The following is a 13645-nucleotide window of genomic DNA, read 5'->3' on the forward strand; positions in this document are numbered from 1 at the left end:
GGACTTACAATTAATTAATTTTCACGTTGCCATCTTGGCACGGGGGCTTTTCTGAACGATTCCCTCAGATATGTACTGAATCAAATGTACATATATATCCATGAGGCTCAATAGTGACCACTATTTTTACATTTTACTTCTTAGTTTGGGAATTACCATGCATGTTTGGCATGTGATCTCCCTTTCACCACTTAGCTTAGTGATAGGACACTGACATGCTCAGTGGTGGGGATGGGTGGGTATGGCTGGATGCACTTCACATTTAGCCCCTCATATTTACTCAAAGTACTGTTGAGATACATTTGGTGAATCTAAAGTAATCTTTATGCTTGGAGAATGTAGTTCAGATAAAGGTTTGAGTTTTCTTGCTTTATTTTGATATTTTAAACATTAATTTGGTTGTTTTAGATGTTTATTGTGATATTTATTAGTACGATATGTAAATGCACTGTAATTTTTATTTGCCATACAACTGCCAACAACAGTAGAAATTACAATACCACATTACACTGTTTGACCAAAATAAATATAAAAGAACAGATAAATAAATATTCACATTTGCAGTTAGTGCAATATAATGTAGAATTTCAATAATGCAGACAGATCTTTTATAGTCTTTTTTAATTTTTTTTATTTTTCACACTATGAACCATATTAATCAACATACACACAAACATTTCCCTCTTGAATATACACAGTGTCATTTTCTCCCCTTTTTCCCCCCTCCTTTCCCTCCCTCCTTGCCACCTCCCTCCAAACCCATTAAACATTCAACATATACAATACAATAAACCCATTAAACAATGTCATCACACAATGAAAATAAACAAGAAAATTGTGTCATCTACTTTTACACACTGGGTCATTTCATTCCGTCTTCTTCTCATTCTATCATTTTAGGGGGTGGAGATCCGCGGTAGGCCCTCTGTTGTGTTCCATGTACGGTTCCCAAATTTGTTCAAATAATGTGACTATTTTTTAAATTCTGTTATTTTTTTCCAATGGAATACATTTATTCATTTCCATGTACCATTGCTGTATTCTCAGGTTCTCTTCTGATTTCCAAGTTGACGTTATACATTTTTTTGCTACAGCTAAGGCTATCATAATAAATCTTTTTTGAGCTTCATCCAGTTTGAGGCTAATTCTTTACTTCTTATATTAGAAGAACGATCTCTGTATTTTTTGGTATGTTGCTTTTTGTGATTTTATTTAATACCTGATTTAGATCTTCCTAAAAATTTTTCACTTTCTCACATGCCCAAATTGCATGTACTGTTGTTCCCATTTCCTTCTTACAGCGAAAACATCTATCTGATACTGCTGGGTCCCATTTATTTAACTTTTGGGGTATGATATATAGCCTGTGTAACCAATTATATTGTATCATGTGTAACCTCGTGTTTATTATACTTCTCATAGTTCCGGAGCATGGCTTTTTCTCATATTTCATTTTTTATCTTTATGTTTAGATCTTGTTCCCACTTTTGTTTGGGTTTATAGCTTATTTCATCATTTTCTTTCTCTTGCAGCTTGATGTACATGTCTGTTATAAATCTTTTAATTATCATTGTGTCTGTAATCACATATTCAAAGTTACTTCCTTCTGGTAATCTCAGTCTGCTTCCCAATTTGTCCTTTAAGCAGGTTTTCAATTGGTGGTATGCAAACATTGTACAGTGAGTTATTCCATATTTGTACTTCATTTGTTCAAATGTTAATAAATTATTTCCCAAAAAACAATTTTCTATTCTTTTAATCCCTTTTCTCTCCCATTCTCTAAAGGAAAGGTTATCTATTGTGAAAAGGATTAGTTGATTTTGCATCAATAATAATTTTGGTAGTTGGTAATTTGTTTTTTTCCTTTCTACGTTAATCTTCTTCCAAATGTTGAGCAGATGGTGCAGTACTGGTGAACTTCTATATTGCACCAGTTTTTCATCCCACTTATAAAGTATATGTTCTGGTACCTTCTCCCCTATTTTATCTAGCTCTATCCTGGTCCAATCTGGTTTTTCCCTTGTTTGATAAAAATCTGATAGATATCTTAATTGTGCTGCTCTATAATAATTTTTAAAGTTTGGTAGCTGCAAACTATCTTTTTTGTACCATTATGTTAATTTATCTAGCACTATCCTCAGTTTCCCCCCTTTCCATAAGAATTTCCTTATTATTTTCTTTAGCTCATTGAAGAATTTCTTTGTTAAGGGAATTGGTAATGATTGAACCTCTGTAATACTTTGAATAAATAATTCCATTCTACCCTGTCAAAGACTTTCTCTGCGTCTAAAGCAACTGTTGGCATCTTATTCCCCTGTACTGCATGGATTAAGTTAATGAACTTACAGACATTGTACGTTGTTCATCTTTTCTTAATAAATCCAGTTTGATCTAGTTTTACTATTTTTGGTACACAGTCGGCCAATCTGTTCGCTAATAGTTTTGCTATTATCTTATAATCTGAGTTAAGTAGAGATATTGGTCTATACGATGCCTGGTGTTAGTGGATCTTTCCCCGTCTTTGGATTTACTGTAATTATTGCTGTTTTACATGAATCTGGCATGTTTTGTGCTTCTTCTATCTGGTACATTACTTCCAGGAGAGGAAGAATTAGTAACTCTTTAAATGTTTTATAGAATTCTATTGGGAGTCCGTCCTCCCCAGGCGTTTTATTGTTCGGTAGCTTTTTTAATATATCTTGTATTTCCTCTATTTCAAATGGTTTTATCAATTTGTTTTGCTCCTCTTCTTGCAATTTTGGTAGTTCAATTTTAGCTAGAAACTCATCTATTTTGTCTTCTTTCCCTTCATTCTCAGTTCAGTATAATTGCTCGTAGAATTCCTTAAAGTTTTCATTGATCTCTGTTGGGTTATATGTAATTTTTTTGTCCTTTTTCCTTGATGCAAATACCGTTCTTTTAGGTTGTTCTGTTTAAGCTCCCAAGCTAGTATTTTGTGCGTTTTTTTCTCCTAGCTCATAATATTTCTGCTTTATTTTCATTATGTTCTTCTCCGCTTTATATGCTTGTAGTGTTTCGTATTTTATTTTTTTGTCCCCCAATTCTCTTCTTTTTGTTGTATCTTCCCATGTTGCTAGTTCTTTTCCTGTATTTACTATTTCCCGATTGTAGTTCTTTTTCATATTAGTTACATAATTTATTATCTGTCCTCTGATGAAGGCTTTCATTGCATCCCATAATATAAATTGGTCTTTCACTGATTCCGTATTTATTTCAAAGTACATTTTAATTTGGCGCTCAATAAATTCTCTAAAATCCTGTCTTTTAAGTAGCATGGAGTTTAATCTCCATCTATATGTTCTTGGTGGGATGTCTTCCAGTTCTATTGCTAATAACAGGGGTGAGTGATCAGATAACAATCTAGCTTTATATTCTGTTTTCCTAACTCTCCCTTGGATGTGGGCTGACAACACGAACAGGTAAATCCTTGAGTATGTTTTATGTCTACTCAAATAATATGAGTATTCCTTCTCCTTTGGGTGTTGTCTCCTCCATATATCCAAAAGTTGCATTTCCTGCATTGATTTAACCATAAATTTGGCCACTTTGTTCTTTCTGCTAGTCTTTTGTCCAGTTTTATCCATCTTTGAATCCAAATTAAGGTTAAAGTCCCCTCCTATCAATATATTCCCCTGCGTATCTACAATCTTCAAAAAAATATCTCGAATAAACTTTTGATCCTCTTCATTAGGTGCATATATATTGACCAAATTCCAGAGTTCTGAATATATCTGACATTTTATCATTACGTATCTCCCTGCAGGATCTATTATTTCCTCCTCTATTTTGATTGGTACATTTTTATTGATTAATATGGCTACACCTCTGGCTTTTGAGTGATATGATGTTGCCGTTACGTGCCCTACCCAGTCTCTCCTTAATTTCTTGTTTTCCACTTCAGTTAGATGTGTTTCCTGCACGAATGCTATATATATTTTTTTTCTTTTTTCAGGAAATTTAATAGCCTCTTCCTTTTGATTTGGTTATGTATTCTGTTAATATTTATAGTCATATAGTTCAATATGGCTATCTCATACTCTGTTTACATCTCATTTCCATTTCCTCACCACCATCTTTCCCCTTTTCCCCATTTTCATTTCTCAGTTTTCTTTTTTTGAACGCACTGTATGACAACACTTCCAAAACATAAAATGCTTCAACCACTCCCACATCTAAAATTCCCTTAACCCCAAGTGTCCCCCCTCCCTCTCTGAGTCACCCCTTGTCCCTTGCCGGGCAACCACAACTCCCCTCTCCATTCAGACTGCGAACCCGTTCACAAGTGTCAACTGATTTCGCAGTGACTGTTATTCTCTCCCACCCAACCCCCTCCAGAAAAGACTTTTATCTTCACATTAAAACAAAGTTCCCCCTCTTTTCTTCTCCTTTTCTTTCTTTTTTTTACCCCTTCCTCTTTTCCCCCCTTCTCCCGTACTTCCCTTTTCTTCCCTCCTTTAGTTCTTACTTATACATTATTTTTACATCTTTATATGTAGTTTGTCATCGTTCTTTGTTCTTGTTACATCTCTTCATCTCTCTTTCTGTCTTGCAGGCGTTCTGCAAATTCTCGTGCTTTCTCCGGATCCGAGAACAGTCTGTTTTGCTCCCCCGGGATAACTAGTTTAAGCACAGCTGGATATCTTAACATAAATTTATAGCCTTTTTTCCATAGGATTGATTTTTCTGCGTTAAACTCCTTCCTCTTCTTTCGGAGCTCAAAACTTATGTCTGGGTAGAAAAAAAATTTTTTGACCTTTGTATTCCAGTGGTTTTTTGTCTTCTCTAATTTTATTCATTGCCTTCTCCAATATATTTTCTCTTCTCGTGTATCTCAGAAATTTTACTAAAACGGATCTTGGTTTTTGTTGTGACTGTGGTTTCGGGGCTAATGTTCTGTGTGCCCTTTCTATTTCCATTCCTTCCTGCATTTCTGGCATTCCCAGGACTTTTGGGATCCATTCTTTTATAAATTCTTTCATATCTTTGCCTTCTTCATCTTCCTTAAGGCCCACTATCTTTACATTGTTTCGCCTATTTTCCATTATATCCATCTTTTGAGCTAACAACTCCTGTGTTTCTTTAACTTTTTTGTTACTTTCTTCCTATTTTCTTTTTTAAGTCGTTCACTTCCATTTCTACCGCCATTACATGTTCTTCCACATTTTCTAATCCTTTCCCAACATCTGTTATGACCAGCTCTATTCTACTCACTTTTTCTTCTGTACTTTTCATTTCACTAAATTCTAGTGTCAACCATTCTTTTAATGCTTTCATTTGTTCTTGAATTTTTTTTTAATCTATGTACTGTCCATTCATTTTTCCTCCTATTCCTCTGTGCAGAGCTTGGTCTTCTTCTTCTGTGTCTGTTCTTGGGTTTGTGTCTTCTATTTCTCTTCCTTGTAAGATCTTTGATAGTGTTGAAGTGGTTTATGGTCAGGTTGTTTTTAATTAAAATCCTTAATTTTATTGTTTTTCTCCTTTTATATTTGTATATTTGTATGTAGTTGAATAGATATTTCTAACTATTAAACACATTTAAAGCAGTTTAAAAACCTTTTGCAACAATGAGCTGACAAAGGCCATTAGTGCATTTTGGGCAGAGCCTCAGGATATGCTGCACGAAGGTTAATCACCGCTTGGAATCTGCAACGTCTCATGGGAGGTTTTTGGGTGAACAGGGTCAGCAGCCAGAAAGAGCAAGTCCATGTGAGTAGGCAGTGCTGGCAGTCGGACAGGGTAACCAGCCAGGGCCACCACAAACTAGCCCAGTATCTTCCTGTTTTGTCCTTATCCAAGGCTTTTGAAGGAGGTGGCTGTGCGACTAGTAGATACACTGGTTGTCATCTCCTAAATTCCACAGATTCAATAACAATTCCCAAAGAAGGTAGCAAGTGTAACCCCAGTATTTACGGAAAGAGGCTGATAGATAACAAGAAGCAGTAGTTGCCTGACATCAGTAGGAAGGAAGTGGCAACAGGATACATGGAAAGTGATACTTGAAAAGCTGATGACTGAGTGGGTCCTGGAATGTCAGGAAGTCACTGTGAATGAATCTGATTTGCCTATTATGTTAAAATGCAAGAAATCCAGTTTGACTATTGTCATAATTAATCTTGTTACTTCGTTTCCTGAGAATTTTAAAACCCAAAATGGTGCTGGAGTGAGGAGACTTTTTTTTACAATGCCAGGATAACATGCAAAACTACACTTTTCTCTGCATCTCGGTTCATGTGACAGGAGACAATAAATCAAATAGCACTGTGCAAACTCAACACAGACCTTTTTGAGCATGTAACTCATAGAATAGATGAGAGTTAACTAATTGATTTGATATGTTTGAAATTAGAGAGTTTATAACAAAATATGCAAATTACAATGCATAATATCAAGCGTAATGTTTAAGAATGAAAACCAAGTTATTTTCAGGTTTGAAGGCTGTGATTAATGGGGAGTTATAGGGACTGGTGCCAGGGACTCAACTTTTCACTCTCTAAAAATTAATTTGGATGAAGACTGTTTAATGTATCCAAATATAATGTATAGATCTTAATTGAAAGGACAAGAATATGGCAAACAGGACAATTTTGAAAAATGTGAACAAAATGACAGAGAAGAGGTTGTGATTAGGGTGATGGGGTCCGTATGATGTTTGCTGTCCTTTTGAGGCACTGTCTCACATCAATGTCTGCAATGGATGGGAATTGGTTGCCCATGGTGCATGTGTAGGTTTGCCACCTTCTGATTCTTGGGCCTTGAGTTTACAAACCAGGCCGAGTTGCAACCAATTGGTATATTTTCCACAGTGCACCTATAGAAATTTGATAGAGGTTGTAATGATATGCCAAATTCCTCAGACCTTTTAAAAAGTTTACTTGTTGCTTCTTCATGCTGGCTCCAAGGGAGGTCCTCCAATATGTGGACTCCCAGGAACTTGCAGGTACTAACTCTCTCCACCGCCATCCCATCACTGAAGCTAGTTGCGTGGTCCCTCATCCTCCCTCTCTTACAATCCTCAGCAAGCTCCTTGGTTTTGCTGATGCTAAGAGCAGGACTGATGTTGCCAAGGCATTCACAGCAGAACAACAGAAGACAATGAGAAACTTACGGGAAATGTACTCGATGCCACCTCTGTATCTCCTCTATGCCTGATGTGCTGGCCCAATAAATTATCGGTGTAAGTTGATCAAGTCATCTATGATTGCTGCAATTAGCCCTGAATAGCTTTTAGATAAAAAGGCTGTGATCAGTGAAAGGTGGTCCAGTGAATTATTTCACACACATGCCATTGGAAAGCAAGGCTTTGTGTGAAGTTTCTTTTGGCAACAATAACCCTAAAGTTGCTAACTTGTGTCTGAATCCTGTGCCATGTGTTCCAGTTTTTTGTGAGTATATCAGTCGATATTGGTTTTCCCCAAAGCTGTAATTACTGTTGAGAGTGGAGGAAATATGGCCATGCAACTTATGATTTATTAGCTGAATCACCAAATGCCAGGCAATCATCAGTTGTCCTCGATGGACTGCAGCTGCAAGTGCCCGGAGCCAGTTTCCTGATGGTCATTAAATGATGTGGAAATAATCATCAACCCCATCAAAAATGGCATTTAAGCATGATTTACATATAAAGACCATGGAGAAACAGGTCTAAGTTCAAGCACAAGAATTCGAAATGAACTCTTCCAAAACATTCTTTATACCTGTCATTTATCATTGTTGGTGATCCAAGAGAAGCCAGGAGGGACACAAGGGTCAGGCAGCATTTCTGGATAGAAATGGTCAGTTGAGACTAAAAAAGAAGGGGTGAAATTGAGTTTAACAAGGGTGAAGAGGGGGGAAAGAATCTGAGGATGGGCTACTGGACAGAAGGTGAGAGGCAGGAAAGGGTTGGAGAGAAAAGGAAGAATGGGAATATTAAAGAAATGAAAGCAGTGTTACCTGAATTTAAGATAATCAATGCTCGTGATTATGTTGTGTTGTTTCTCATGTTTGTACCTAATCTCACCCTGGCAGTTAACGAGGCTGAGGACAATCGTGCTGTGTGGGAATGATTAGGGAAATTAAAATGGTTAGCAACCAGGAGTTCTAGCATGGACCCAAAGGCAGATCATAGATAGGTGACTATTTTCAACAGTCTCCAACCATACGGCATCAATGTTGACCTCCAATTTCTGTTAACTCTCTCCCAGTCTCTCTCTTTCCCTCTGTCCTCCTTCCTCCAGCTTCCCACCCCCTTCCCTTCCTTCTCCTCTCAGAGAGCTGCACTCCTTAGCCCTCTGCCCTCTCCTGCTATCACTTCTCAGCTTATTTCTGTTCTCCCTTCCCACCTGTATCAACTTCTTACCTGTTAGCCAGTACTCCTCCCTCTTCCCCCTCGCCTTCCTCTTCTTATTTTTGATGATTTTTGATACTTCTGTTGAAGGGCTCAAGCCCAAAACATTGACGGCCTTTTACTTCCCATGGATACTGTGTGACCTACTCAATTTCTCCAGCACTATTGTGTACAACACAAATAGACGACCATTCTGTCCTGCTGAATCCCTCCAGTTTCACTTTCTTCACACAAGATTCCACCATTTATCTTCTGTGACATTGGTTTCACTTCCTTTACTCTGGTTTCTTACCCACACTTCATTTGAAAACCTCGACCCTTTCCTCCACTTTTGGCTCCTGTAGGATTCTTGTTCTGTATTTACCTGCTGAGTTCCATGTTTATTTCTTCACTTTTTTTGTTTAGAGACTACAGCACAGTAACAGGCCCTTGCCGCCCAAATACACCAATAAACCTTCAACTACTCCGTATTAATTTTTAAAAAATTAAAATTTAGATATACAACACGGTAACAGGCCACTTCGACCCACGAGTCCATGCCGCCCAATTTATTCCCAATTAACCTACACCTCTGATATGTTTCAAATGGTGGGAGGAAATGGGAGCCCATGGGGAAAACCCACATGGTGAAAATGTACGAACTCCTTACAGACAGCTTGGGATTTGAACCTTGGCCCTGATCACTAACTGCTGTGCCAACCGTGCCATATCTTTTTGGAGGATGTTGGGGTGGGGGGGTGGTGGTGGGGACTAGAACATTCAGAGGAAACCCACTTGATGATGGGGAGAACATGCAAACTCATTACAGACAGCACTGGATTCAAGCCTGGGTTGCTGGTGTTGCATGAGCATTGTACTGGGTTACTCATATAAGCCTTTTGCATGCAGTATGCATTACTTTCCCTTGTTGTTAAGTTTAAATTTCACATAAACTCCTCTGCTGCCATTTCTCTTATTTAACGACTCTCTGCTTAGAACAATTAAGTCCTGAATTCATCAGTTAAATTTGTAGTGTAATGCTCAAATACCTTTGAACAGAAGTCAAAAGGATTTGGAAACTTGTTCTGAAAATTTGCATTACAATCCAGGCCATTTATTTTGTGCCGATTCATCAGGCCTCCCTTGGCCCATTTTGTCAAAGGTTATCCAAGATAGGAATCTCCTTTAGCTCTACAAATTGCCTTGTTTCTGGCAAACTGAGTTTCCAACCTCTCCAGTCCATGAGAAAAAGTCCATAAACATTTGGAAAAACTTTGAAAGAGAAGCAATAAAATCTACTTTATTAATCTTTACCGAAACAAGAAAATAACAGTACTCCTGGAAACCAATCCAGAGGAAGAAAAGTATCTCCTTAGCAAATTGTGGATCTCCATATAAAATGTGTGAGATACTTGAAATGTCTAGTGTAAATATAAATTGTGTTGCTGGGAAAATGGAGTTTGTATGAAAATAAGACCAAACCCTTTGTATCTTTTCCAAAGTAAAAAAAAGAACAGAGCTAAATCAAAACAAATTTCAAAGGCTTCCTCTCCCTTAGCAGAATAACCTGTCATACCTACTTCCCAACAATATACATTTGCCTTTTAGAAATGTTTATCTGCAAAGATAGGGAAGTTAGCTTTCCACCAAGGCCTTTTATACTCTGATAGTTTACCAGAAAGTTGTCACACAAAAGGACAAGCTGTCCAAGACTGTTCATTGTTTGCTTGCCTTCGTATTTCCTGTTTTGATCAAATTGTTGGTTCCTATTGATTTTTCTGGCCCAGACTCCCATAAATTGTCTGCTGAGATTTCAGAAGACTGTTTCGCTTTATTCTGTTAGTTGTTTTTGGCTTTGAAACTTTGAACCTTTTCTTGCAGGACACTATTGGGCCACACTCTCCTGGAGAATGTATTTCCCTACCTGTCTACGCCAATGCTGAACGAGATCAGGTTGTCATAAATGTTGATGTTCCCTGTGGCGTCAGCCAAGATCAATGGATTCAGTGTGGAGCAGCTTTGTTCTTGAAGAATCCATAGTCTTTGTGTTTCTTAATGAAGTCTCAAAATATGACATTTCAAATTTAATAAAAAGCTAAGTATTTCTTGTTTATGTGTTGGTTCTGCTGCTTATTGCCTATCACTTTGAGATATTATAGTACAAAATCCTATGAAATGTTAGCATCTCTAACTTATGTTACGTTATTTCAATTAAAAATTATCAAAATCAGTTCAATTTATTCAATTTAGTGATTAGTCATTTGTTGGAAAGAAAATGTTTTGAACAACTTCCCCTTTTTTAACCTCAGGAATGTGTTACTTTTTCAATTTCTAATTTGTTCATGCTTGGACAGTTAATTTGGAAGTTTAATGTTACATAGATCCTTCTTGTTAAGTTGTATTTTCATGAACCTGACCAAATACGGGCTTTCCACTATTTTGTATTTAGTTACCAGATTAAAATAGTTGACTTAAGAAAACCCTCTTTGAATCGTTTTATTCATTAATGTCACAGATTAAAAACGGTGCTTGTGGGAATTACTTTCATTGCCTTCTTCATCTATACTATATAAATAGCCATTGTAAGTTTTTTATGTGATTATAAAGTAATTTGATGGGGTGTGGAGGATAGGAGGACTGGTGGAGGCAAGAGCAAGAACACAATCATTTTGTGCTTTCTGGAAGTAATGATACAAATATTATGGTGTGGGGTCTTGGGAAGAAGTGACAACTTAAAGGAAGGAATGATAAATTAAGAGTTGAAGGTAAATATTAATTTATTTTTTATTCTGGGTGAACATGGAAATGTTCCATCATGCTCCTCATTTGGAATTGAAAGAAATAGAATTATTTCCACTTGTGGGGCAATAGGGAAAGGGAGCTCTCATACTGGAGGACATGGCCTTTAAATTAAATCTAGTGTGAAGAAATATTCCAGAAGCTCTTCTTCATGCATAAAAATGCTGTAAATCTTTTTCTGAAGACTATGGAAGCTGTGTTCATTAAATTAAGATTTGGAGTATAGAGGTACTGATCAAAACTTGAGCAAAATTTATATGAAGGTGCTTATAATCCTTGATATTATGTAATGGTAGTAAAGGCTAAAGAGGGTAGGCTACTATATTCCTGTCCTTGTGTTTCCAGTGCCCCAAAATAATAGAATGGGGAAAGCTAAAATTCCCGCACAATTCCTGCTCATTGCATTTCCATAGATGGAAGGTTTAAATCATCTAAATTTAATGTGATTTCTTGCATACCAACTATACATATATTTTGTATGTAGTCAGGATTCTTGAAGTTTTTCTATGCATAAATAAACTGCTGCAATAATTCAGTGGAGGCAAGTGGTCCTAAGACTGAGCATTTTGGGCTAATACTTACTGGAGCTTCGAAAAATTAAATGTAAGCTTCCTGAAACATGTTAACTTCTGAGGGGCGTATGTCAGTTTAATTTCTGCTTGATAAACAAGTATTAAAAGAAGTTTCTCTTTCATGGGGAATGTAGAAATATGGGACTTAGGAGGCAGCCATTTATGATGATAATAAGGATGAATATCTTCTCTCAAAGGGCCATGGATCCTTCATATTCTCAGCTCGACAGACTATGAAGGCTGAATCATGGTCTACAGTGCCCTCCATAGTGTTTGGGACAAATACATTTTTTTTTCCTTTATTTGCTCCTGTGCCCCACTGTTTTAAATTTGTAATTAAACAATTCACATGTGATCAAAGTGCACATTCCAGATTTTATTCATGGTTACCTGCATTTGTATATATTTTGATTTGACTATGTAGAAATTACAATACTTTTCTCTCATTTCAGGGCACCATAATGTTTGGGATATTTGGCTTTACAGGTGTTTGTGAGTACTGAGCTATGTTCAGTTACTTCATTGGTGAAGGTATAAGAGAGCTAGGCTTGCTTCTAAGCTTTTAATCATCTTTGGAGTCTATAGTTGCCATTTTTCAATGTGAAGACCAGAGTTGAGTCAATGAAAGACAAATATGCCATTATGAGGCTGAAAAACAAGAATAAAACAGTAACAGACATCACCCAAACCTTAGGATTACCAAAATCAACTGTTGAAAACATCATTAAGAAGGAAGAGCATACTGGTAAGCTCAATGATCACAAAGGGACTGGTAGGCCAAGGCAGACAGAACAATTCTCATCATAATGATGACAAATCCCCAGTCTAACAAATCAGGAACTCTCTTCAGGTGCAGGTGTGGATGTGTTAATGATTACTGTCTGCAGAAGACTTCATGAACAGAAATATAGAGGTTCGACTGCAAGATGCAAACCACTAGTTAGCCACAGAAACAGGATGGCCAAATTACAGTTTGCCATGGAATAATTAAAAGAGTCTGAAGAAATCTGGAAAAAGGTGGACAGACGAGACCAAGATTAACCTGTAACAGAGTGATGGCAGGAGCAAAGTGTGGAGGCGCAAAGGATCTGCCCAAGATCCAAAGCATACCATCTCATCTGTGAAACATGGGGGTGGGGGTGTTGTGGCCTGGCCATGTATGGTTGCCACAGGTACTGGTGCACTTACGTTCATTGATGATATAACTGCTGATGGCAGTAGCAAAATGAATTCTGAAATGAATAGAAACATCTATTCTGCTCAGTTCAACCAAACTCATTGGACAGTGCTTCATCCTACAGCAAGACAATGCTGCTGAGTAGCAGCAAACATACTGCTGAGTATGCAACTGTTATGGGTTATATATTATATATAAATATGTCTTTAAAGAGATAGATTGTGGGGGTTCAGTGTAGGTTACTTCACAAACAGAGTAAGACTTCACATCTAGATAAAATGCAAGAGCTTATTCATGCACCAGTGGTTTTGCAAAGACAATGGAATTGCTTTGGGAAAGAACTTCAAAAGCAGGTGCAAATGAAAAGTCCGGGCTCAAGTGCTGATAAAGATCTTTGGGTTTGGAGCCCTGCAAGAAGTTTTGGTTTTTACAAGCAAAGATGGAGGAAAGAACAAACAGGATTCTTCTCTTGGAGAGAGATAAGTGAGTTCTATAGTAGCAATTGAGGCTGCAACATGGCAAGCTGGCAGGCTTGTTGAAAACCCCATTTTGAAGACAGGTTTTGAGTTCTGAGTTCATCCTGTTCAAAACCATGGTAGTCCTTAAAAGAGGAAATGGCTGGCTAGAGTGTTTCTCCTGAAATAAGGGAAACAAGAACTCTGTGGAGACCTGGAAGAACAGGTTATCATTTGGAAAACCCATGATGAAGCAAGTTTCTTCGGAGGAAATCAGTTTGTGTGTGTCCAACAAGCAACAAATATCTTTCTGAAA

General features: G+C 37.3%; 1 protein-coding gene across 5 annotated transcripts in view; it reads left to right on the forward strand.

Annotated features, from left to right (window-relative positions):
- Positions 1–10804, forward strand: part of dync2h1 (dynein cytoplasmic 2 heavy chain 1) — a 509574-nt gene extending 498770 nt beyond the window's left edge. For all 5 annotated transcript variants that reach the window (XM_069891173.1, XM_069891174.1, XM_069891175.1 and 2 more), the window contains one exon: positions 10208–10804. In XM_069891173.1, the coding sequence (XP_069747274.1) occupies positions 10208–10366 (159 nt within the window). In that variant the 3' untranslated portion in view covers positions 10367–10804. The remainder of the gene's footprint in view (positions 1–10207) is intronic.
- The last annotated feature ends 2841 nt before the right edge of the window (positions 10805–13645 follow it).

The sequence above is a fragment of the Narcine bancroftii genome, chromosome 7 (genome assembly GCF_036971445.1).
Source record: "Narcine bancroftii isolate sNarBan1 chromosome 7, sNarBan1.hap1, whole genome shotgun sequence".
Lineage (NCBI taxonomy): Eukaryota > Metazoa > Chordata > Chondrichthyes > Torpediniformes > Narcinidae > Narcine > Narcine bancroftii.